Raw genomic sequence first — 26,153 nt, forward strand, 5'->3', positions numbered from 1 at the left:
ACACACCTTCTCAGGGCTATACCAGTTTACTGGCAAGCTTTTCTTAGCTTCTGTCCATGCAAATTTCAAGTAAGAAAGTAATTTCATTAATTGCTGTGTTTACAGCCAAGTTTCTGCCCCTCCATTTTACCTCTTTTTCTTCTTTCTAAGGGGGAGGGAGGGGAGAGAGGGAGTGTGGGAAAGAGAGGAAGAAAAGGGGAGGTAGGGAGGGAAAGATTGATTATTAGGGCTAAACCCTGGGACTATAATGTACTCTCTTTTGTAAACTTTGAAGGCTCTGTGACAGTAGATAATCTAAGCATAGATAATATTCACACTAATTTTTGGTAAGAGGAACACATCCATATGCTGTTTGGTTATTTGCCCTTTTCACTTCATGTGCCACTGACATTCTTTTGTGTGAATAGCCTGCAGTCTTCTTCGTGGCTGTAGACTGTTCCAGCAAATCAATGTACTGTAATTTATTTCATGTCTTTTGCCTTTTCAGATGGAATTTCTAGCACTGTTATAGCCTTGTATTTATATCCTTTCTGATGATTTATTTGGGTTAAATTTCCAGATACGGAATTTGCTGGGTCAAAGAGTTTGTATATTTTAATAACAACTTTCATATGTGTTATCAAACTGTCCTTAAGTTTCTTCCAATTTTCACTCAGGACAGCCAGTTTATCTTTGAAATAGCACAGTGTCCCCTTTCCACCCACTTGTGGCTAGTGGCCGTGAACTCGATTCAGCTTCACATTTACATACACCTCTTAACAACTGCCTTAGCCATTTGAAACGTTCAGGGATCTCTGCAAGGCAGAAAATGGTCATTAACAGTTTCCAGAGAAAGGACAGTATACAAATCTCTTTAAGCAGGACATATATAAAGTGCTTACACATCAGAGTCATAGTAAACAGAATCTTTTCATTATATTATTGATTTTGTACATGTCCAAGTGGCATCAAATGGTGGGGGGAGGGGAGACGGGGAACAAACATTAGTCATGGTCCCTGCCACACACTCAGGTTCTAGTCACATTTCTCCTGCTTAATGTTATACAAAGAACATTCATATTCCAGAAGGCTACAGCCCCAATTCCACTTCTATCTCCTCTCAGATTCTTTTGCTTTCCCGTTTCTATATCCTGGAGGTAGATGTTTAAGTTTCATCTATGGCAGTTTTTTTATGAGGTCAGAATTATTCCGTGAGAACGGGGCAAAGGATTTTCCAGAAAAGACAAACATTTTGAAAACCCATTAGGGATGCTTTAGAGATAATGACTTGACTTTGACACAAGATCATGGTAGTCGTAACTGTTTTTCACAAAGCTCTTGGGTCTGAAACTCAGAGCAGCAAGTAAATGGACCAAAATAGGGCATGTCAGCAGGAGAAAGCTGTCTAGTTTTTGGTGAGGAGTATAAATAATTAGGATTGCATTTCAACAAGTCTTCCTTTGCTTCCTTTTCTCTAATGCTCTCTCTGACATTTGGGTTTTGAATGCCAAGATATTTTTGGTACTCACATACATCCCTAACAAGCAATGTGCTCATGGTTATCCTGTTTTAATGCCATAATTGTGACTTTGACCTACAAAAGTTATATTTGCTTGGTAGACAAATGGGAAATCTCATTAAATAAAAACACTGACAAATACTGTTTGGCTACATCAGTAATAACAGACGCCAGCCTCTGGAACGCGACTGTGTTAAAAAAAAACAACAGGGTCTGCATCCTCTGCTCATCCATCCACATCTCTGTTTACCATCAACGAACGTTTATTGATTAATTACCACATGTAGGACACTGTGCTCAGTACTGGGGATACAAAGACATAGAAGGTTCCAGTTCTTGAATTTGAGAGATTTTAGGCTCCAGGCAGACAGGACATACTCATGTAACCCAGGTAACTCTTACTGTCCCATGGTTCAGTCTTTTTTTTTTTTTTTTTAAATAGTTTATTGTGAAGTTGGTTTCCATAGAACACCCAGTGCTCATCCCCACAAGTGCCCTCCTCCATGCCCATCACCCCCCTTCCCCTCCTCCTCACCCCCATCAGCCCTCAGTTTGTTCTCAGCATTCAAGAGTCTCTCATGGTTTGCCTCCCTCCCTTTCCCCCACTATTTTTCCCTTCTTCTCCCCCATGGTCCTCCGTTAAGTTCCTCCTAATTCTCCTGTATGTGCAAACATATGGTATCTGTCCTTCTCTGCCTGACTTTTTTCACTCAGCATAACACCCTCAAGTTCCATCCATGTTGCTACACGTGGCCAGATTTCATTCTTTCTCATTGCCATGTAGTATTCCATCGTATAGATAAACCACGTCTTCTTGATCCATTTGTCCGTTGATGGACATTTAGGCTCTTTGCATGTTTTGGCTATTGTTGAGAGTGCTGCTATGAACATTGGGGTCCATGTGCCCCTAGGCATCAGCACTCCTGTACCCCTTGGGTAAATTCCTAACAGTGCTACTGCTGGGTCATAGGGGAGTTCTATTGTTAATTTTTTGAGGAACCTCCACACTGTTTTCCAGAGGGGCTGCACGAGTTTATATTCCCACCAACAGTGGATGAGGGTGCTCCCAGTGTGCAGTCTTGTTCAGATAGTCACGTCAAATAAACCCAGTCCAGTAGTCAAAAATGGATTAAAACACTTGGAATCTTTATTCATGTTTTTGAGAGAACACAAATAGCAGTGGGAAGAATGCATTCTTATCACACAGCAAAACTCTTATCAATCTTCCCTCCTCCTCGTTGCTCTCTTAACAGTCTCCATGTGTTTAGCACTGGCCTTGTGAAATTCTCTCCCCCCACTCTCAATGTCTGTCTCCCCCCAAATCTCAGTCCACACCCAGACATTGAGACTTTTCTTTTTTTTTAAAGAAATCTTTAAAAGTCTTTTTTTAAAATTGCCTATCTGGCCCTTTCTTCCACATATCAGTGTAGTGTCTTGGATTTGTTTGTTGGCTTTTAGTTCCTCTGTCTTGTCTATTCCTGGGGTTCTCCACTATGAAGGATTTGCCTGGGAACTGACCCAGCAAGCAAGTCCTTTCCCTTTGAAGCAAGAGTAAGGGGAAGAGTAAATACTCATACAATAAGTAATTGCTACTCTTGTTAGATATTAATGATTTTGAGATGATAAGGAGCACATGAAGAGATAAATGAGACTATAGAAAGTGTGCATTAAATATTGGATGAATTTTAAGGGCTACATGAACTCAGAAGGGAAGAATAATCACCCAGCAGAAAGTTCAGTCTTTGGACTTATATATTTTGAGCCTGGCCTTGAACTGAGGAGTAGGTGTAAGGGGGAAACACATCAGGGTAGGGGGACTGGTATGAATGACAGTGTTGGTGGGGAGATCGGTGAGGCTGGAGCAGTGGATTTCCATCAAGAAGTGAGCCACGGAAGACTCGAAAGAAGATAGGAGGTAGGAGTCAGACTCTCCAGTGAAGGAGATGGAACACAGGTAGAGGCAGTGGTGCTGGTATAATACGGTGATCGCTCTGGACTAGATTTTGGCGGTGAGCGTGAACAGCCGATCTGGGGGGTGGGGGGTGGCCGCAGATGGCAGGTCAGCGCGTCCTAGGGACATTGTGAAGGTAGATTCTCTAGACATGATTCCATGTCAGGGGAGCAAAGAGAGAGGCAGAGTCAAAAGTGACAGACATCAGAGGTTTAGGTCGTAGGCACGGTGAAGGCAGGGGACTGAGTGTGGCCTGCTGCACTTGCTGCAGGGCCTGGGGCCTTTATGTATTATGCAGTGCTTACCACAATAAGTGTCGTTATTACCTGTCACCACACAGCCTTATTTCAGCTTTTTGTTTGTTTTTGTTTATTTGTTTGTTTTGAGAGAGAGGGAGAGAGAAGACACCCGCACAAGCCGGGAGTGGGGCAGAAGGAGAGAGGGAGAGGGATATCTATCTATCTATCGAGAGAGAGAATGAATCTTAAGCAAGCTCCATGCTCAGCACAGAGCCCAACCCTAAGATCATGACCTGAGCCACAATCAAGAGTCAGGCTCTCAGTGGACTGAGTCACCCAGGTGCCATTCAGCATTAATGAACCTACTCGTATGCTGCACTTCTCATCTCTGTGACATACTCATTTTATAACTGAGATAGTTGTATTTTAAGGAGCATTTCCTTCAGAATATTAAAGTGTGATTGGCTTCTACTGACAAAGCCTGGTTCCAAAGCTTGGATTTTACACTAGGAAGCAGGCAAGGGCCTCCCATGAACATTAGAAATGGAAGCCAGAGGGGATGCATGAAGTAAGTGGAGATTAAGAGGTACAAACTTTCAGCTATAAAATAAATGAGTCACGGAGATGTAAAGTGCAGCACAGGAATATAGTCGATAATATTGTAATAGTGTCGTACGGTGACAGATGGTGACCACGCTTAGGGTGAGCATAGTGTAAAGTACACAATTGTTGAATCACTGTGTTGCACTCCTGAAGCTAAAATAGTCTATGTCAGCCATACTTCAGAAATATATATTAATGTATACTAAGAATATATTCTGTATCTTGACCTTGGTCATAATTACTAGAGTTTTTATTTTGGGAAACCTCATCGTATTTTATTGTATGTAAATTATGCCTCAATAAAGTTATTTTTTTTATTTAAAATTTTTTTTATGTTAATGATTTTTTTTTGAGAGAGAAAGAGAGAGAGAGAGAGAGAGAGAGAGCAGGGAGGGGCCAGAGAGACAGGGAGACACAGAATCTGAAGCAGGCTCCAGGCTCTGAGCTGTTAGCACAGAGCCTGATGCAGGACTTGAACCCATGAACCGCAAGATCATGACTTGAGCCGAAGTCAGACACTTAACTGGCTGAGCCACCCAGGAGCCGCTAAAGTTCATTTAAACAAAGAAACGGAAGCTGGGAAAGACCAGAACCCACTTGCTGTGTTGGATCATTTTTTCTTTGTTTCAGATATGAACAGAGGTTCATTTCTGTTTTGTTTTGGGGCCCCCACACTACACGCTGTGATTTCTGTGAGATTTTCCAGCAGTGAAGGCCGTCTGTTCAAACAGAGTCAGACTAGGATCTGGGGCAGTAAAGGCTGAAAGAAAGACAGATAGAATGTTCAATTTGCTACACTGAGTAGCCCTAGAAGGAACTGACAGTCAGATAGTGTTCCCAGGACTTCTGTAAAGACGGAGACATAAAGAGAATCTGCTCCGGACAGATAAGCCCTCTGCAGCCCACTGAGCTGCCAGTCACACAGAGTTCTAGAACTTAGCTTTGAGAGGGAGCTGCTTGGGAGTAGGGGCAGTGTGTGCTTTCTTCTTCCTTGGTGCGCCCCGGAGCAGGCTGGTGTATTGATTGTGGGCGGTTGGTAATGAGGCCTGCCACCCAGACTGGCCTGGGGCCCTGTGTTCAGGGCAGCTCCTGGGTGAAGCTGAAACCACTTTGCTTCGTGGTCACAGCGCTTAGTGTTTACTCCGTCCGCCAGAGTGGCAGCGGGAGGCCAGAGGGCTTTGCTAGGTCACTACCAGCTTTCTTTGCTGGGTTCCTCGTTTCTCTTTGCTTATTTGTCCCTCTGGTAACCTCGCGTTTGCCGGCACCCCACGCGGGCACTGGGCCCGTCCTTTCTCCCTCTCTCCCTCACCACCTTCCTCTCTTCTTCCCTCCCCGAAATATTTAATTTTTACTTATTTAAAATATTTTTAAGTTTATTTATTTGAATTTTTTCTTTAATGTTTTGTTTATTTCTGAGAGAGACAGAGACAGTGTGAGCAGGGGAAGGTCAGAGAGAGACATACAGAATCTGAAACAGGCTCCAGGCTCTGAGCTAGCTGTCATCACAGAGCCCGACGTGGGGCTCGAACCCACGAACCATGAGATCATGACCTGAGCCGAAGTCAGATGCTTAACCGACTAAGCCACCCAGATTCCTCATAAGTTTATTTATTTGAGAGAGAGAGAGAGAGAGTGAGCGAGCAGGGAAGGGGCAGAGAGAGGGGGGAAGAGAGAGAGTCCCAAGCAGGTTCTGCATTGCCAGCACAGAGGCCGATGCGGGGCTCGAACTCCCGAACTGTGAGATCATGACCTGAGCCGAAACCAAGAGTCAGTTGCTTAATTGACTGAGCTGCCTGGGAGCACCCCCTCCCCAAAGTATTTATTGAGCACCTACTGAGCTGGGTGCCTGCTTGGCGCTGGCAATAGAGCAATGAAGAAAACAAATAAAAATCCTTTCCCTCATGAATCGTGTGTTGTGGTGGGGACCTAGGTAGTAACGATTCTGCAAATCAATAAAAAAGAACCCTGTGCTGAGACTTGTAGTTGATAATAAAAATCTGGCAGTGTGGGCAGTGTGGATCACTACCTTGAAGAAAGATAATGAGGCTGAACTATTAACTAGGCAGTGGGGGAAACCCTTCCAGGCTGAAGGCTGGAACTGCATGTGCAAAGGCCCTGTGGCTGGAGACAACGTGTAATATCAGAGAAACTGCAGCAAGGCCACAAGGCTGGAGCTTTGAGAACAAGGGCGAGAGAGGTGGGGATGTGGCAGAGAGGTGGGCTAGGTCAGGTGCGCTGGGCTGTGGAGGCCACCTTAAGATCTTAGCAAGGAGGAGCTGTCGAAGGGAAGGAAATGGTAAGCACATTCATCCCGTGGATAGTTCCTATCGAAACATACGGATTTTAACGTGGCAGAAAAGAAGTCATCCTTAAGACGACACACCTGGCAGTTGGACATCAGGAGGAACTGGCAAAACTGCAGGTGTCTTTGGCCACATCCCCAGAGATTCTGATTTACTGGGTCAGGCTGCGGCCAACGTAACAGTTTGTTAAATAAACTCCGTAGGTGATTATGATTGTAAGTGTTTGTGAGCCAGATAAGAGAGGGGCAGAGTGGTATAGAACTTTCTGGAGCTCCAGAGAGTGGAGCAGATAGTCAAGGCTGCCTCTGAACATCTCAAAGACTGAAGCCAAGGGCCTGACTGTTCTTATGGTAACAATGCTCGTATGAGCTAGAAATAGCCCAACCAGACAGACAGTGTCTGAGTCAACCTCTCTATCCCTCCCAGTCGTTTTCTTTCAAATCATGGCATACCACTGGGACTTCGCTGCAGTACGGTGGCTAGTTTTATTTTTAGTACAATAATACATGCACTGGAAGATAAAGTTGTTATGCATAATTCAAGAGGCAAATGCATCTCAAATTAGAGCTCTCACCAAATATGTGTAAATTCAGGTAACTTCTTTCATGTGACCTTGAAGTTACCAGACCATCTTGTTGGTGGCCACTTAAATGTGAGATTTTGAATCAAAGCAGAGCAAAGGAACGCGATAGAACAAAGGCAGTTGGAAGAAAGATCGTGTCCACAATGCTTGCAGCAGCCCAGAAGGTAAACATGTCAATCAACAGCTTTAATATCAGCTTCTCTGAAGGCCTCGTTCTCTAACTCCCTAACATTTACAGAGTCACCTGCAGCCCAATTAGCTGTGCGTTTATAATCTCCGGTTACCCTCACATCAGTGCAGAGAAGTGATTAATTATTTTGGCGTTCCTAGTAATGCCCTTAATCAGAATACATTCATTGGATATTAATGGCTGGAGGAAGTGGACAACTGTATATGAGCTCTATAGTAATTTAGCAATTGATTTACTAGTATTTGATGAGTTGAAACTATACAAATGGAAGATTAAGTGATACAATTCTAACTGATTATGCAAAGGCGATCAAATAGGCATTGAAAAAGATTAAATAAATGAAGAATTTCAATTGTATATTCTGCGCGAGCCAACAAAATTTCAAAGGCAAGTGCAAATTAATTTTCATGTTCTACCAATGAGTATTCAGGAACTGGCATTAAAAAATGTATCCAATTAGGATGTGGTTTTCATATGCAATGAATTTTTTTTTTTCTAAATGGAGATTACTTCGTGCCAGAAATAGGCACAGGGAGAGATTTGACTGGCTTTGTTGTAAATTTTGCTTCAAATAAAATTTTATAATTTTAATATTTTTTATACCACCATGCCCATTATATTGGCCAGTGTTTCTTGTATTAATTGCTGGTTGTACTTTTTTTTAAATGTCTCTTAATCCTATGAATTGTAGCCATCCTCATTTATTCACATATTTTTCTTTTACAACTTTAAATGTAGCCTAGAGCCTGGCTTTTTAAAGTAGAATCTAGGCATGAATTATTCAAAACGATAGATAATAAAAGGCACATTATTATGTATGTCTGGTGTACTTTTATTTGGACACGATTCTTAAATTCTAGCAATAATTTTTAAAAGTGGAAATGATTTAAAAAATTCCATTTAAAAGGTTTGATACCAGAGAAACCGAGCTAGGGGACTCTCTAAATGACCTCCGCGCTTGAGTCCCAGCACTGCTGTTTTCTCAGGGCACCTCCTTTCCCAGAGCTATTTCCTCAGGCCTACACAAGTCTGCATTCCATTGAGGACCCCACTTTAATGTGTTTTTGTTTTTTTTTTAATATCTATTTCTGAGCGAGAGAGAGAGAGACAGCATGAGCAGGGGAGAGTCAGAGAGAGAGGGAGATACAGAATCTACAACAGGCTCCAGGCTCTGAGCTGTCAGCACAGAGCCCAGTGCGGGGCTCGGACCCACGAACCGTGAAGTCATGACCTGAGCTGAAGTCGGATGCTTAACCAACTGAGCCACCCAGGTGTCCCGAGGACTCCACTTTAAATAGACGTTGGGGGGCGCCTGGGTGGCTTAGTCGGTTAAGTGTCCGACTTTCGCTTAGGTCATGATCTCGCGGTTTGTGGGTTCGAGCCCCGCGTCGGGCTCTGTGCTGACAGCTAGCTCAGAGCCTGGAGCCTGTTTCAGATTCTGTGTCTCCCTGTCTCTCTGACCCTCCCCTGCTCACGCTGTCTCTCTCTCTCTCTCCTAGAAATAAATAAAAACATTAAAAAAAAATTAAATAGACGTTGGTTGTTAATGTTGCTGTGGATGATCAGGATGGTGGTGGTTGTAGTGGTGATGGGGCTGATGGTGATGATGACGACAGTGAAAATGGTGATGACGATAATGACCATGATTTATAGAGTCCTTTCCACATGCTTACACCGTACTAATAGCTTTGCCCATATTAAGACGTTTAATCATAATGACCACCTCAGGAAATAGGTAGTGTCATTATCTCTGGTAGAGAGAAAGAATCCAAGGCATGAGTCATATAAATAACTCTCCTAAACTCAGAGGTGGTGAGAACTCTATCTGGTGGTAGAGCCAAGTATGACCTCCCATTACCCTAATGAAGGCCCCTGAGCCTGGTTACTCACGTTAGTATAGATAGTAAAGCCACTAATTAGGAGGCACTGATTTGGAATTGAGGAATAGATGTTGTGGGCAACTACTTCTGCAATGTGAAACTTACACTATCTACAGAATAAATGAAATGTTACAAATTATAGACTATACCTGCAGGTTAACGTGCACATTTAGTATATTCCTATATAATAAAAAAAAATGACAACTAGGTGTTTTTCCTAAGCTTGTGCCCGGTTCTCTCCCACTCCTCCCCCGTCTGACAGGTAGCCACTCTCACGGCTGACCCTGCTTTGTGAATACTAAGGAAGACAGAGGAGAGCGGGAAGTGATGGAATTAGTATTTTGTGAGATTGCCACATTAAGTAGTAGCTAAATGGTGACTCCTTATGAGTCGAAGCTCAGAGGTGGTGGGTGGAGCACAGGAGGAGTTTTATAGGATTCCTTTGCACACCTGTATCGGTTAGACTCCAGTCTCATCTGTTGTAATAGGGAGACCTCAAATACATTGGCTTAACCAAGTTCCAAGTTCATGTCTTCATGTTACAGTGTAGAGGTAGCTGGTCCAGGACTGGAGAGGAAAATTCTGCACCCTCATCACACAGTTTCCATCTCTGGATTCAGACTGGCTGTCCCCACTGGTATGGGTCAGTGGGATGGGAGGAATGGGCAGGACAGTGCTTGCTCAGTCTTGGTAGACGTACGTCACAGAAGTGCCACACATCCTGTCCCTGAGGAGAGACATGTTCTTTAACTGGGTGGCCCAGTTCTCAGCAAAAACTCCTAAGTCTATTATTAAATCGCTGTGAGGAGAGTAGATACCACTGGGCAACTAGCAGTTACTCCTGTAGTTCAAGTCTTAACTTGGGACAAATAATTTAGTCTAATATTAGTAAAGAAAGAAGTGTAGAAGGGTGAAACATGTTCTTGAAAAAAAAAAAAAACTAAACAGAAATACAGCACTGCGGGCTAGTAACCCTTTCCTGTGGGAATAGATATTTCTTTTAGAAAAGTGTAGAATGTCAGTCTAATGAGTCTTGGCCCATGTTGCAGTGTAGAGCCTGTGTTTCCGTACTGACTTTTCAGAGTCTTCTCTGCGGGGTGAACAGACAGAAGGTGCTGTTGAAATCCAGACACAGCTGGGAGGCAGTGGTTAAGGGCCGCTGCCTCTGACAGTAAGATTTGCTGAGAATCAGCATTCTGTCTTCAGATGATAGTGCAGTGATTGTATTTTTTCAATAGTAGCTCCCTATTATCCCTGCAATTTCTTTTTCTTGGAGCAAATGATATTACTCAATACATACTTTTCATAGTCATTCGGCCAGGTGTAATCCACCCGATGGCTTCGATGACTGGCTATGGTAGACGTGTTTGGCCTATTGCTGTTTATGTGCCATTGTGTCTCCTGATTCAGAAAGCATTTCTGGGGCACCTGGGTGGCTCAGTCAGTTAAGCGTCTGACTTCGGCTCAGGTCATGATCTCATGGTTTGTGGGTTCGAGCCCCGTGTTGGGCTCTGTGCTGACTGCCAGCTCAGAGCCTGGAGCCTGTTTTAGATTCTGTGTCTCCCTCTCTCTCTGACCCTCCCCTGCTCATGCTGTCTCTCTCTCTCTCTCTCTCTCAGAAATAAATAAAGAAAATTTAAAAAATTAAAACAGAAAGTGTTTTTGACCATATCTTACTCGGGAACCAACAGAAAATGAAATAATCCATATGAGTGAATTTTCCAAAAAGCAATATACTGCTTTAAGGATCGAAACTTAAAAGTAAGCAGGCAAGCAAATAACAGAACCCAGGCTTTCGATGGAAATCTGAAGAGAGCTTTGTTTCGAAAAGACAAAAAGACGGTGAATGAGGTCCTGCGGTAGTTGGTGTGGACGGGCACTACACAGGTTGTAGTGACTGCTTTTTTAGTGCATATTCAACTTTCTGCCCTAACTCCCAGTCTAGGATTCCATCAAGGTTCATATTTGCTCCCTGCATCCAGGTCTCCTTTTACCTCTGGCCTGACATGGTCAAACAACGGTTTGTTTCTTGGATTTTGCTTCTCAGTCCAAAAGCACAGAGTCACCAATCCATGGGGGTCCCAACCAGCTTATTAAGCTTTGCACGAACCTCCATTCTACCTTCTTAAAAAAGTCGGCGCAGCCACACCGTTACATCCATGCTTCTGTGGAACGAGATGTGGGAATTGGGGGTGTTTGCCTTCCCAACGCCTATGTTAATGCAAAACCCTGTGTCTCCAGCCAGAGCTGGAACCCGTACTATTTCAAGCCTTTCATGCCTGTTAGCTGCCAGCCATGGGACTTCCTGGAGTGTGAACAGTTTTTATAGGTTATAGGTTTGGGCCAAATGACTCGCCAAGTCTTAATAGGAGAAGTTGGCAGTCTGTTTCCAACACCTACTGCTCAAGTATTTACGGCCAGAATTCTTATTTTGCACGTATGCTTTCCTTTAACAGGAAAGAAAATGGTCTTTAGTCAAACCACTGAAGTGGGAAATGCAAATTCCATTTGCCATTAATCCCAATGAGGTATTAACTACAAAGTCCATTTAAGACCCTTTAGCGTTAATATTAAAGAGGACAAGTGGTAAAACAAACAGTTAATGGCCCAGATCCAACCATCTCGCTTGCTCCCCCAACTGATGCTTGACCGTTCTGTCCCCAAAGATAATGACTGGACCCCCTTTCAGGTGCTCTCAGCTTCTCATTAGCACCAGGGGAGGTGAGTTTGGCAAAGTTACCATTTTAAAAGGACTGTCTTAATGGCAGAGCATTTTACTACCGTGTTAATGAGCACAGTGTGGGGTTGTAGGCAGGGCAGAGTGTTTGCTCGTGGTTTTGTGCAGGCGTAGGGGAGGAGGAGTGGAGAGCGGGGAGCGGGAGAAGGAAACCCAACTTTTATTTGTCATCGTAACTAGTTACTGGAGGGTGTTAACAGATCTCTGGATAATCCTTGGAGAAAGTTCTCCTTCCTTATCATTCTCGGGCTCATTAGGGAAATCACCCAGATGTGTCGGAAGTAGAAGTGGGCTCTCCAAGGGTAGTAGTAGCTCTTCTCCTCCCCCCTCCCTCCCCCCAACACACCCTGCCTTCCTCTTCCCTCTCTTCCTCTTCTTTTTCCTTCCCAGCATCTGAATACTGAGTTGACCTATGTAGCATCCTTCACAGTTTTTCTTTGTCAGGGACCACAGTGTCCCCTTTCAGGGCTGAAGTCGTCAGAGGTCTGCCGTCATATAGTTCCGGATGTCCTCCATGCTGCAGAAATCTTGTCTTTTCTCATCCACCTCACCGTGGAAAGTTCATGCAGCGACTTGGGTCAGTTAATTATTCTAGTATGACTCTGTTGTGGCCTTATGTCAACACACAACTAAGTTTATACCATGAATATTGGCCTGTAAAGCTTGGTTCTGGCTCCTTATTCTCTGTCTTTCTTCTCCCTAAGTGCCCTTCTCTGTCCCAATAATACAGCACCATTTGTATTCAGATGAGGCCCAGATTTAAACATTCAGCCCTGATGTTTCTAACTACCCGTGTTCTATGTCCAACTGACTAGCTTTTGACTGCTTTATTTGGAAAGGGGGGTCTCTTCACAATCTCAGATTTAGTCTGTTCACAACAGAAGTCTTGATTCACTTGCTCAGTACAAGCCCCACAAAGTTGCTTACTGTATATATGATATTTTTACTTTCTCTCAGATCCCACACCCAATGTATATGAAGCCTTGTTTCTTCCTCCACAATGTGATCTTTGAAAAAGCATAAATCATGTGCTTTTCCCCTGGTTAAAGCTCTTCAATGGGTTCCCATTTCACTAAGTTTCACGAGATGCCCTCTGATCTGGCCCTTCCTGCCTCTCTATCCTCATCAAGGTGCTGGCCATTGACACACTGATGTCTTCATCTGTGTGTCACGCTGACCTTCCCATCCATGTGACACATGACCGCCTCCTCCATGTGACATGTGACCTTCTCAGCTCTCTTTGCTGGCTCATTCTCAGCCTTTAGAGCTCATCCTAAAAGCAGCCTCCCACTTGGAGCTGGGGAGGCATCTGCTGACTGGCGGACCAATGAGTGCAGCTTCCTTCCGTGCCACACGGCAGCCCATCCCAGCCACCCCACTGCGCCCACTTACTCCCTGGAGCACATGATCTGTCCACGTAACGTGGCCTGATACTTCTGCCTCAGAGTCAGAATCATAGACTTGGACTATACACAATGATGATTTAAATCCATGTTTATTCATGAAACATCTCGAAGAACTGTGGTTTCACATTTGTTGTGGTTGGAACGAAGACTGTATTTTCTCTTGAGACTGAGAGGGTGATACAGCATAACCAGAAGTGGGAGAGTCCCCAAAGGGCTTGCTGGAGCGCCTCCATTTCCTTTCTCCATTTCCGCTCTCTTAGTGTGCCTGTGCTCCTGTTTCCCTTCCCGTGCTTTGGTGTTCCTCCTCATCTTCCTCCTCCTTCCCTCCTTCCTTCTTCTCTGCTTTCTTTCTAAATCTCCTCTCTGTCTTTCCCTTGCTTGTTGTGAGTTTAAACCAGCCTTTAGCTAGAGCAACTCCCCAGGGACGCCTGCTATATGGCATCAGTTCTTTAGTTTTTGGTCAGACCGTTGAAGAGGCAGGGCTCACAAAACCAGTTCCCAGGAGGCTCCACGAACAGAACCAGACCGCCATCTTCGTTTCTACTTCATGAGGTTTGTTTTGTGTCTCCACTTGATCAGTTGGCCCGTGGATCTTAGAATTCTGAATATGAAGACAGGCTTCTCTATCCAGGTCTGTACCAAGAATTATGTTACGTGTATTGATTTCATGCGATGAAGGAAGAGTAAAAATAGTGGCCATCTGCTCCATGTTTCTTGCAAGTGTGTTAGAAGCGTCCATCAGTTTGAGCACTGTGTCAAAGAAACCACACTGGCCTTTCAACAACGTTGAAATGGTCGCTCACAAAGCCCTGTAGAACTTCCTTTTTTAAAAATAATGAATTCGATTTCATTTCAGAGTCTTCCTGCTGCCCCTTTGGATAGGGCACAGTTTCTGCTCTTGGCCTGTGGGATTTCTTGAGGGCAGCTTTGCTCTAACCCAGCTGCAGTTTGATGAAAGTTAAATTGGACAGTATTACTTTTCATTATGAGTAACTCTAAGCATTTTCCCTGAGACATGATCAAAGGCAAGTGCCAACAACTTACTGCAATTCCAGTCTTACCTAGAAGGAGCTGGCCGGCACCGTTCTCCTCGTGTGAACCGTGTACTGTTGAAAATAGCATGCATGTCCTTTGGACTCACTGTGGGAGATTAGATGACATAGTTGGGAATTACACAGTAATATGTGGCACGCTGTTGCAAAGATTGATTTCTTTAATAGCTTACTCAAGTATTTTAGGGCCAGAATACTTGCAGTCTTATTGCAAAAATAAAGTCAATATAGAAACCTTTATCAGAGGTGGCTCCAAGAACTTCAGAGACTTACGATGAGCTGGAGAACAGAAATATTGTCTAAATAACACAGAGTCACCTGGACTTTCAAAAATAGATGCGTAAAATGTGCTTTCAGAGGCTCAGATACGTGCCTCTAATTCCAGGTGATTTACCTTAGTAATAACATTACTCGTGTTACTGAGGTTAGTTTTTCTACCAGACCAAAGGTTCTTAACTGGAAACAATGTTCGAATTACTTAGGGAGTCTTTTCCAAAAAGATGCCTACCAGAGGTTCATCCCAGACTACTGATGGAAAAAGCCTGTGCAAAATGATGAAGCTTCCAGTTTCAAAAATGTTTAAGGATCACTGCTCTCTCTCTCTCTCTCTTTTTTTTAATATTTATTTGTTTTTGAGAGAGAGAGAGAGACAGAGCATGAGTGGGGAAAGGGCAGAGGGAGATAGGGAGACACAGAACTCGAAGCAGGCTCCAGGCTCTGAGCCTTCAGCACAGAGCCCAATGTGGGGCTTGAACCCGAGAACACAAGATCATGGCCTGAGCTGAAGTTGGATGCTTAAGCAACTGAGCCACCTAGGCGCCTCAAGGGTCACTGCTCTTGACTGGAAGTTTGGTGTGGTAGAAACCAAGAATGCACCATCTTTGTACCCTGAGAATCTAAGTCAGTGCCTGCTTTGTAGAAGTGAGCTCAGTAAATGTTCATTGAGAAAATGGAAGCAAATTATCTATCAATATACCATGTATATATATTTAAATTTTTAAAAAATGTTTATTTTTGAGAGAGGAAGGGAGACAGAGTGTGAGTGGGGAGGGGCAGAGAGAGACGGAGACACAGAATCCGAAGCAGGCTCCAGGCTCCGAGCTGTTGGCACAGAGACGGACATGGGGCTCAAACCTACAAACCTTGAGATTGTGACCTGAGCCAAAATTGGATACTCAATCGACTGAGCCACCTAGGTGCTCCTATATCTCATCTATCTATATCTTAATATTTTTTAAAGTTTATTTATTTTGAGAGAAAGAGCACAAGCAGGGGAGGGGCAGAGAGAGGGGGAGAGAGAATCCCAAGCAGGCCAGCACAGAGCCCAGCACAGGGCTCAAACTCACAAATTATGAGATCATGACATGAGCCAAAAATCAAGAGTTCAACTCTTAACTGACTGAGCCCCCGGGTGCCCCATACCATGTATATTTTTAACTACTCGTTCACTTGAATTACTACTGGCTATATAAATCTAATAGCTGAATAGAATTTTTAAAGTAACCTTTGGAGGGAGGTCTTTTCTACAGAATTAAATAGCATTCTGTGATCTAAATGCTTAGTAAATAGACAGATGGTACAGGTTTTAACAATAATTTTTTTTTTAAAGATTTTTATTTATTTCTAGGAGAGAGAGAGAGAAAGACAGCGTGAGCAGGGGGAGGGTCAGAGAGAGAGGGAGTCACAGACTGAAACAGGCTCCAGGCTCTGAGCTGGCAGTCAGCACAGAGCCCGACGCGGGGCCTGAACTCAGGAACCGCGAGATCATGACCTAAGCGAAAGTCGGACGCTTAACCGACTAAGCCACCCAGGCGCCCCAGGTTTTAACAATAATTTGATACGAAACCAGAGAACAAAGCAAGGACATAAAAAGACATCTTTATAACTCCTGATCTCTGATTTTACCTCCATTATTTTATTTGTAAAAACGTCTTGTAGAATAAGAACTCTGGTACATTCTACCATTGTAGCAGGCTCTGTCGCTCTGTCATGGTTAATCATAAGTTGATAAGCAACTATTTTTTAGTTAAACTGGAATTTATGCATTGAAATGATTGCTGTTTTTTAAAGTGGACATGTTGGGTGATAAGACATTCTAAAAAGTTCTCCAAGGGAATTATCTTTGCTGTTCTTGGCCAGTACGTACCTGCCTTCTGACTTCTTATCAGCTGCTTCTCTAAGACTTGTCTGTTGCCATTAAGGAAGCTTCAGTAAAGGTGGGAAGAGAGGAAAGCACCTGAGACAGAGAATAACTGGGGACCTGAACATGAGGGTGTCTACTTGGGCAGGTGGACGTGGTAGAAATTGGCAGGGGGTGGGGTGTTGAGGAAAAGCTCAAAGATAAGGTGAGATCCTGGCTGTAACGTAGGGAGAGCAATGTTTACAGAGTTGGAGTGAGCTGGGCATGCATGAAGGCAGCTGGGAGGCTGTGTGAGGCCTCTACGGCGGTGCCATGACAGAGGAAGTGCAAAGCTCTACAGAGGAAGTGTGCTTGCGTGAACCATGCTTTCTTCTTGTCCCAAAACCAATGAATAGTAAAGTTTTCAGTAAAAAAAAATCTTAGGAAGAAAGCAACTAGTTCTCTGTGAGTATAAAATACCACAGTGCATCAGACCTGTAGCACCTGTCTTTACTGAGACACCAAGAAACGTTTATCTCCTAATCCCAAACAGAAGTTGAGAGGTGCCTCCACTCCACTGTGACTGGCTTTAGCTTCCATCTTAACCTTAAAACTTGGGGATTGAATTAAGGCCTATATTGTTGTTTCGAATCTGTCATCTGCCTATTAAAAACATCCCTGGCTTTAACATAGTACTTTACACTTTGCAGATTCCTGGCCTCTGGGTGCTTCTCAGGCTATGAGGTGTAGGGTGACCATGTTGTCCCATTAACTGAGACAGTCTCACTTCATGCTTGTGTCCACTTGAAATCATAAAAGCACTCGAGGTTCTTAAATTAATTAATTAATTAAATTATTTTTAATTCTACAGAGAGAGCAAGGAGGGGGAGGGGGCAGAAGGAGAGAGAGAGAATCCCAAGCAGGCTCCATGCTCAGTGTGGCACCTGATGTGGGGCCTGATTCCATGACCCTGGGATCATGACCTGAGCTGAAATCAAGAGTTGATGGCTCAACCGACTGAGCCGCCCAGGTGCCCCAAAAGAGCTCCCATTTTGATCGAAAAAGAGTCTGGATTTGAGGATGAATTCTGTGGTCATCCTATTTTGGGGTTATTATACTTACCTAACACACGGGAAAATGGGTATGGCTGTCTAGGATCACTTTTGCCACCTTGTCTTAAGCATCTTCTATCTCTCTCCTGGATGATGGAAGTGTTAATTATAAGCTGTTCATTTTGAAATTAAAAATTATACATAAATAAATGGCCTTGTTAGAAAAAAGAGACTCTCTTAATGAAATAATAATATTATTATTTTTTTTAAAGTTTTATTTATTTTGAGAGAGATAGAGAAAGTGTGAGTAGGGGAAGGACAGAGAGAGAGAGAGAGAGAGAGAGAGAGAGAGAGAATCCTAAGAAGGCTCCACGCTGCCAGTGCAGAGCCCAACATGGGGCTCAAACCCACGAAGCTATGGGAACATGACCTGAGCCGAAACTGACGCTCATCTGACTGAGCCACCCGGGTGCTCCAAAGTCATGATATTATCGATGCAAAATACTTAGAGTGTGATTTCTTCACTCCAGTTGGAGGCTAAATTTTTTTTCCCACATATATTGTTACCTGCCATGTACAAGTAGCTGCACTGGCTGAAAGATCATCTGGTGATAATTACGACACATCAGAGAGTGTGTGATTAGTAGTACTAACTGTGAATGGTCCTGTTTTATTAGATGGGTAAAGGCACATAACTTAATTGATAACCGTGTAGTCAGATTGGTGAGGAAGTACCATATTTATCTATAAGCCCATCACTGAGTGTGCTGCTTACCCACCTGTGAGAGCATCGGGAGCCACTTGGGTTGGCTGGTATAGAGGGTGGCCTCGGGGGATATTTAGTGATTCAGGGTCGCCAGGAGGAGGCAGAGCCGGGAGGTACAGGCAGGTGCCCCTCACCCCCTCTCCCCCCCCGGAAGAAGATGAGCTCAGAAACAAAGTGAATTCTAAGATGCTAATAGAACGATGTAATCGGGAGATCATGTGGCCCCCAAAGGGCACAGGAAGGCACAGAACAACATCCAAGGCGACGACTCAGTGCTGATGCTCCTCTTCCTTGGAGCAGATATTTCCCATGATGCTTGGCCTTTCTTAACAGGCCGGAGATCTGAATGGCCGCGAATCATGTGCTTTATTTGTTTGCCTAATGTTCCATTTTGGTTTGCTTGTCAGACTTGAATGCTGCATTCAATAAACATGGTCTTGTAGAAAGAATGTTGGTAATGTTTTATGTTATGTTTCTTATTGTCCCCTCCTTTTATTTTTTTAGGTTTTGTGAATGATTCCATTACTAAATCTATTGTGGCTTTGCGCCTAACTGTGGTGGTGAAGGCCAGCACCTGCGTGCCAGGAGAGAGCCATGCAAATAACTTGGAGTGTTCGGGAAAAGGAAAGTGCACCACGAAGCCGTCAGAGGTAAGGGAATGCCGGGGAGCTTTAAAATCTATATTTACATAAATACGTATCTATGTATATATATTGCTATCTATTTATATGTCTATCAAGAATCACAGGGAAGAGACGGAGTGCATTTGCTGGAAAAGCCTCTCAAATTTCTGGTTTTGATTACACATTAGTATGTAAAATATAGATCTTCAATCTCCGTATAATTTTTTAATTTTAATTTTTATTTAATTTTTATTTTTTTAATGTTTTATTTTTATTTTTGAGAGAGAGAGAGAGAGGGACAGCGTGAGCAGGGGAGGGTCAGAGAGAGAGAGGGAGATGCAGAATCTGAAGACAGGCTCCAGGCTCTGAGCTAGCTGTCAGCACAGAGCCTGACATGGGGCTCGAATCCACGAACCGTGAAATAATGACCTGAGTTGAAGTTAGACGCTTAACCAACTGAGCCATCCAGGTGCCCCTTTAATTTTTATTTTTTTGAGAGAGCATGTGCAAGCAAGGGAGAAGGACTGAGGAAGAGAGAGAGGGAGAGAATCTTAAGCAGATTCCACATGTAGTGCAGAGCCTGACATGGGGCTCGATCTCACAACTGTGAGATCATGACCTGAGCCGAAATCAAGAGTCGGGTGCTTCACCGACTGAGCCACCCAGGTGACCCTTAAAGTAGTGATAATACAGTGGCCAGACTTTGCTTTGGTATAAAGTAGAGATTTTACGAGAAGAAATAGTCATCGTGTCTGGTAGCAGAATCAAGGGAAATGGAAGACAGAAGAGGCAAGTGGAGTCATTTATTTTCCAGTTACTACAGAATCCCCTCCTTAGACTTCGCATGTGTCCAGCGCCGATAGCAGAGTTACAAAAGCAAGAGAAAAGCGTGAGGAGGAACAGAGGAGAGGCTGGGACGAGAAGGCGGACGTTATGTTTGGCCTCTGTGGGTCAGCGTCATCGATGCTATGGCACACTCAAGTCCTGCTCCCCTTTTTCCTTTGCTGGCTCGGGTCACATGGGCCTGGGGCGGGGCCAGGGGCAGAGTACAGCTCCTCCTCCTTGTTCTTGTGTGAATGACAGGATCTGAGAGGCAAACCAGTAAGGGACTGTGGCCACCGAGACCCACTCCATCACTAGGGCTCCAGGAAAACAGGCTGACTGCGGTCGTTAGCAGGTGGACTGCAGGCTTTACCCGGCACCCAAGACAGGGAGACTCTGCCACTTACAAGGGGGCCTGTTCCATTAAGGCACATCTGTTCCCCTCACTGCTTGCCTCCATGTCCTTCTCCCACGTTCTGCACAGTTGTCCACTGGAGTTCGTGCGAAGTGAAGTGGGTCCCCCAAGTCCCAAAAGAGCATGATTTGTTTTATTTATTTATTTATTTATTTATTTATTTATTTATTTTATTATAATTTTTTTAACATTTTATTTTATTTTTTGAGAGACAGAGAGACAGAGCATGAGCAGGGGAGGGGCAGAGAGAGCAAGAGGGAGACACAGAATCCAAAGCAGGCTCCAGGCTCTGAGCTGTCAGCACAGAACCCAATGTGGGGGCTTGAACCCAGGAATGCGACATGACCTGAGCCGAAGTCGGATACTCAACCGACTAAGCCACCCAGGCACTCTGACATGATTTGTTTTGGATCAGTGTTAAGGGCAGCACGGAACTTTCCTCGGTGATGCCTCCCGTGGTAGAGCCAGTGCATTCAGTAGTAGCGATGAGAAGTGGGTGAAGGGAGTGGGGGTGACGGACAGAGGGCTGTTGGAAGAGACTTTCAAGTGTTGCTCATGTCATCTTGGAAAACGCATGATTTTGATGGCGTAGGTATTAGTATTGCGATGGTATCAATAGACCATTTTCTTGTAAGATTATCTTCCGCAGGGGGCAGAATGACCTAAGAAAGTAGCGGGGACAAATAATTTCTGCTAAATGCCTGAAAAGAAACACAAATGTAAATCAAAGCCAGAACGAAATCCCCGGTGGAGGGGATAGTGCCTGGCATGAGGCCAGGAGGCAAAGTGTGGGAGTTCGTTTACAAAGCCAAGCCTGCCCTGTGAATCCCGTTTTCTTCCATCTTGGCCAACTTGGACCATTTTCTCTTTTTCTCTCTTTCCTAAGGGGAAGCTTCATTTATCAATTTATTTTTTTTAAAGATGGTTGTAGATGAACTTTCAGCTTTAATTTTAAAAAAATTTTTAATGTTTATTTATTTTTGAGAGAGAGAAAAAGAGAGAGAGAGCGGCAAAGAGAGAAGGAGAGAATGGGCAGGGGAGGGGCAGAGAGAGGGAGACACAGACTCTGAAGCAGGCTCCAAGCTCCGAGCTGTCAACACAGAGCCCAACACAGGGCTTGAACCCATGAACCGTGAGATCATGACCTGAGCCGAAGTCAGACGCCCAACCAACTGGGCCACCCAGGCGCCCGTATCAATTTATTTTATGGGGAGCAAGAAGAAGTAAAGATTACTGAGTGTTTTCCTGTGACAGTCAAGGCTAAGGAGGGGTAGAGAACCCAAGGAAAGATGAGGAAGCAGTGGAGAACTTATTTGATAAGGATGTTCCGGAAGAGATGAAGCGTGAGAGACCGAGGAAAGCCAACCACTCCCACTGGAGGGTGTCCGACCTCCCACGCGCAGAGAGGAGACACACTGGTGTTCCCCAAATTCTTTCCTACGATTCCCAATGAACAGTTCGGAAGCCTGGTTAGCCCCCCAAAAAGACAATAATAGTGAAAGAGAAATGTCTTTAACGGGGAAGGGAGGGCTGTTCTTGGAAGTTGGGACCAATAAAGTGCTTAAGTTTCCTTGTGAGCCTTCTCTGACAACGGATGTCGCATCTGGGGAAACTTTTACCCATAAAGCAGCCACCACATTTTCTTAAACATGCATGTCGCCGGCTTGCAGAATTCTCATCTGCAGAATTGGCTCATTGAAAAGGCAGCAGAAGCGTTTGGCGCCTGGTGGGTAACCTCGCACACCTTGCCCAAGTGTTTGTTTTTCCTGCAAAAATGGCTCGAAAGCCTTCACGAAGAATGTGTGCTAACTTCAGCAGGCCGTTTCAGAGGAGGCGGGCTTCATTATGGGGGTCGGCTCTTTTGAGGAGCTCTGAGTGCCCCCCACTCCGGCCCCCAGCTCCGGGGGCCACGCCAGGTGCTTATAAGGTGAGAAGCCTCTGTGACCACTGCTTCTATCAAAGCCTGCATTTGCCTTCGGTGACCTGGAGGAGAGTGTGGCCAGTCATCTTGCCTGAGCCACTGTCATTGTCCCTGCTGACTGGGGCAGGTGACGAGGCTGGAATCACCATATCCATTTCTAGACCCACCGCATTGTTCTCTTGGAGAGAGCCCGGCTTCCCGTTCACAAAAATATGGCAGGAGTGGGGATGGAGAGTTGGCTCATCTTTTTTGAGTCGACTTGAGTCCCCCCTGGCTGTTCGTGTTTGTGTTTGTGACTTGGAACAATGACTTAAAGTAGTTTGCTGGCTGTAAAAGACTGTTGCTGTCAGGTTTCCTTCTTTGTGCTGTTTCCTAGAATTAGAAGTCATGCAGCCCAGCCTCGCACCCAATGTGAGAATCCACTCCTGAGTAGGAAACAAAAAAGTGCTCTATTGGGTGGTTTAAAGTGACTATTTCTAATCACTTTTGGGTCTTTTTATTAGGTCATCTGTCAAAGTAAGAGCAGCTCTGTTCTATCTGTGCCACTCTCATTTAGTAACGGACCTCATTTCTCTTCTCTCACACGCACTTGGGCTGGAGGCTTTCCCACAGTCCCAGTTGATGGGTCAACTGCCATAAAGCTCTGGCTTGGCGCTCTTAGCCAGCACCCCATCCTGGGAAAGTCTTTTTAGGTGTTTCCTATAGTGTGGTCGGGAGCTCTCGGTTTTTGAAAACTGCTTCATTCACTAAGGCTGATTCTGATCTTTTCTTCTTCTTATAAAAAAAAAAAAATGACTGTGCATTACTTCTCTTTGAACTTTGTCACCAAGTTTTGCTGCTGCCTCATTGATGTAATAACCTAATTACCTTAAAGGCGAGTATTGGGGCTTCTTTAGATCCAGTTAGGTTCCATGATCTCATCTCTCTAGAGGGAGAGTTGTGTATTAGGATTATCCAGAGAGACAAACCAGTGAGTTATATTCTATATGGATGGATGGGATATATATTCTTATCCTGTTGTCTATATATGAATTAAGGAGACTGATTTTAAAGAATAAGCTCATTGTACCTCCACTTATTGTAGAATCTTGGTGAATCCAAAATCTGACAGGGAAGGCTGGTGGGCTAGAGACTCAGGAAAGAGCTGCAGCTCTCACACAAAGGTATCTGTTGGTGAACCAGGAAGAGCTGATGTTGGGGATGAAATCTGTAGGCTGATCATCTGATGCCGAGTTCTCTCTTGCTTGGGGAAGGAAGGTCAACCTCTTGTTCTAGGTAAGCCTTCAACTGATTAGATGAGTCCCACCCTCATGCTATGAGGATAAACTGCTTTCCTCAAAGTCCACTGATTTAAATGTAAATCTCATCCAAAGACACTCTCACAGAAACATCGAGAATAATGTTTGACCACATAGCTAAGCACCATGGCTCATCCAAGTTGATATGTAAAATTCATCATCACTAAATTCTACTTTTTCTCTAATTTGCTCTTGCCCCCTTTCTGCCCACTGGTGTTCCTTGCCAACAAGTTAAAAGGAGAGTTTTAAAATTTTAGTTTGCGTAAGATTTGCCTAAGATTTAGTTTGCCAAAGATTTGAGGGCCTGACAAAAAAAGTCATATTCTAGGTCCTTCACTCAGATGATGAGGACCTTTATTGGGCGGCCAGTGATTCTGATGCAAAAGTAGATCATGGAACATCATTCTGGAAGCAGGGGGGTCTCAGGTGCTTTTCGTCTTCCTATTCTCACTGATTCCCTAAAGCAAATACACAACATCTTTTTTATTCACGGATCTCATTGTTAATCATGTTAAGGTCACGTGGAGTTAATAAAAAAGGATAGATGCTGATAGGTGATATAATAGTTCACTACCTGTCTCAAAGTTTTCTTTTTGTTGGCCCTGGCCATAGTCTGTATTGATAAGTAAATGACATCAGGCCTCTATTCGTAGAAGGTTCCTTAGGATTCTGTCTAGCTCTTGCCTTGGGATTCTATCATCCTTAGGCTGTTTGAATTAGATACTGGAGCTGCCTATGCAGACTTTGTTCTGAGTGAGCATTGAGCTGGCATCGTGTCTGGGAGCCATTCCCGATCCCTTCTGGTGCCCGTGTCTTAACTCCGTCTCCCGATGTAGGCCTGTATATGAGAAAGGCACTAGCATGTTGGGCTCCTAAGAAAGTTCCCGACCTTTTGTTACCTTCCTCCCTACTCTTGGGAGTCAAAGGCTCCAATTCTAGGAAGTCCTAGTCTTTCTATAGCCAAGTTTTTCCGGATAAGTTTGATTCATTAGAAATATTCACTGACCTTGAGTGGTTTCTTTGTCCCTGGCTTCATAACACCTGCTGTCCTTGTTCTATAGCCTACGTGGCCCAGGCAGGGGACACTCTCCTTCCAGGAGCCTTATATCAGCACCGCTCTTTATTTTTTCCTGTTTCCAAAGATGTGCCTCTTTATTAGGGTTCCCAGCAAGTTCCCATTTCTGTGGTTTCGTTTTTTCAGATCTCATTCCCAGGGCAAGCTGACAGCCTGCTCTAAGCCGGGTGCATGGACATCCTTTCCTGCTTAAACCTCAGCTCCCTTCACTGTCCATGCATCCTGGGGCTTCTTCCCCCAGATCCCCATGATTTTGCTCATGCTGTTCCCTCCATCTGGAATGCTTGTCTGCTGCACCACCCCACCCCGGCCCTCTGCTCCCTGCCCTCCCACCTTCCTAACTATATTTCAGACTCAGCCCCAAACCTTCTTCCTTCTGGAAGCTGTCTCTAACCCCTGCTGCAAACCGCCTCTCTCCAGCCTGGCAACGTTTTATTTTTCTAATGAGACACTCTACTTTTGATTTATGGTTGTATTTCTTTACGTGCACCATTATTTGCATGCGTTTCCCTGCAGAGTTACTGCTGGGGCAGACACATCTGGTCAGATGAGGTGTGGCCTCTGAGGGGGAGTTTGCAAGGTTGTGGGCGGGGGGCTGGATGAACCGTGGATGTGAGAGCAGGGTGACATGTGCCATGGGAGGGACCCGAGGGTACCTTCTGGAGAGAAATACCTGACTCCGAGGTGGGGGTCACAGGGAGCTTCCCAGGGGAGTCTCAGATGGTGAGCTCCTTGACGTTAGAACCTGTCTGGTTCCTTCAGTATCCATTGTAACAACTTAGCAGGGTGCTTTCTGCATGGGAGACACTCAGACACCGCCCATGAACGTCATGAGCAAAATGAAAGAACAAAAACATGACGGAAACATAAAACTCTGAGTTTTGAGTTAGATGCGGAATTTGAATTACATGTTCGGTAAACATGGGAGCATGGGAAGGATGTGGTGAGTTGGCTTTTATAAGCCAATGGGTTGGAAGATATTCTCGGATCCGAAGCTGTCTCACAGACAGCGTGACCCAGAATGTTGCAGTCACTAACCCCTCAGGAACATTTTGAGCAGTGTCGCCAAGCCTTTTCCTCTCGTTCCAAAGTCGGTCAGAGGAAACTGAACCCGCGGAATCTTTGATGCCATCGCCCGGTTGGTAGGAAACTATCAGCGGGCTCCTCGTTGGGTTAGGAGGCAGCCGCGCCAGGAGGAGATGTTATATGCTTTCTTTCATCGCCTCTCTGACAGCTCATGTGTCCACCATCGTTAGCACAAGCCTAAAGGCCCTAATGAGGCCTTGCAAAAAGAGAGCGACCCGGTGGGGGTTTGAGAGAGAAAGAGGGAGGTGAGGGGAGAGGGTCGACAAGAAAGCCCATCAAGGAGTAGGAGGAAGGCCATTCACTGTGTCCTTCTCAGCATCAAAACGAGTGCCTCGGCAAGCACGGTGTGGGGTTCCTTTCTACTAGTTCTGTTGAGCGTGTGGTGGGGTTGGGCCCCCATCGTCTGCAGGCGCTGTGGCAGAATTTCTCCTCTAAGTAGGGAACGAAACCCAGGAAGAGAGGGTCAGGGTGGAACAGTGGATAGAAAACTACTTGATGAGGCAGCGGTTGATGGCATTACAGAGAAAAGAGACA

At 44.7% G+C, this 26,153-nt stretch overlaps 1 protein-coding gene across 1 annotated transcript in view; it reads left to right on the plus strand.

Annotated features, from left to right (window-relative positions):
• The window catches only part of DNER (delta/notch like EGF repeat containing), a 330,055-nt gene that overhangs the window by 160,493 nt on the left and 143,409 nt on the right, over positions 1–26,153 (plus strand). The window contains exon 5 of the mRNA XM_039234597.1: positions 18,884–19,029. Coding sequence (XP_039090528.1) covers positions 18,884–19,029 — 146 coding nt within the window. The remainder of the gene's footprint in view (positions 1–18,883; positions 19,030–26,153) is intronic.

Source organism: Hyaena hyaena, unplaced genomic scaffold, assembly GCF_003009895.1.
Source record: "Hyaena hyaena isolate Hyena2069 unplaced genomic scaffold, ASM300989v1 scaffold_86, whole genome shotgun sequence".
Classification (NCBI taxonomy): domain Eukaryota; kingdom Metazoa; phylum Chordata; class Mammalia; order Carnivora; family Hyaenidae; genus Hyaena; species Hyaena hyaena.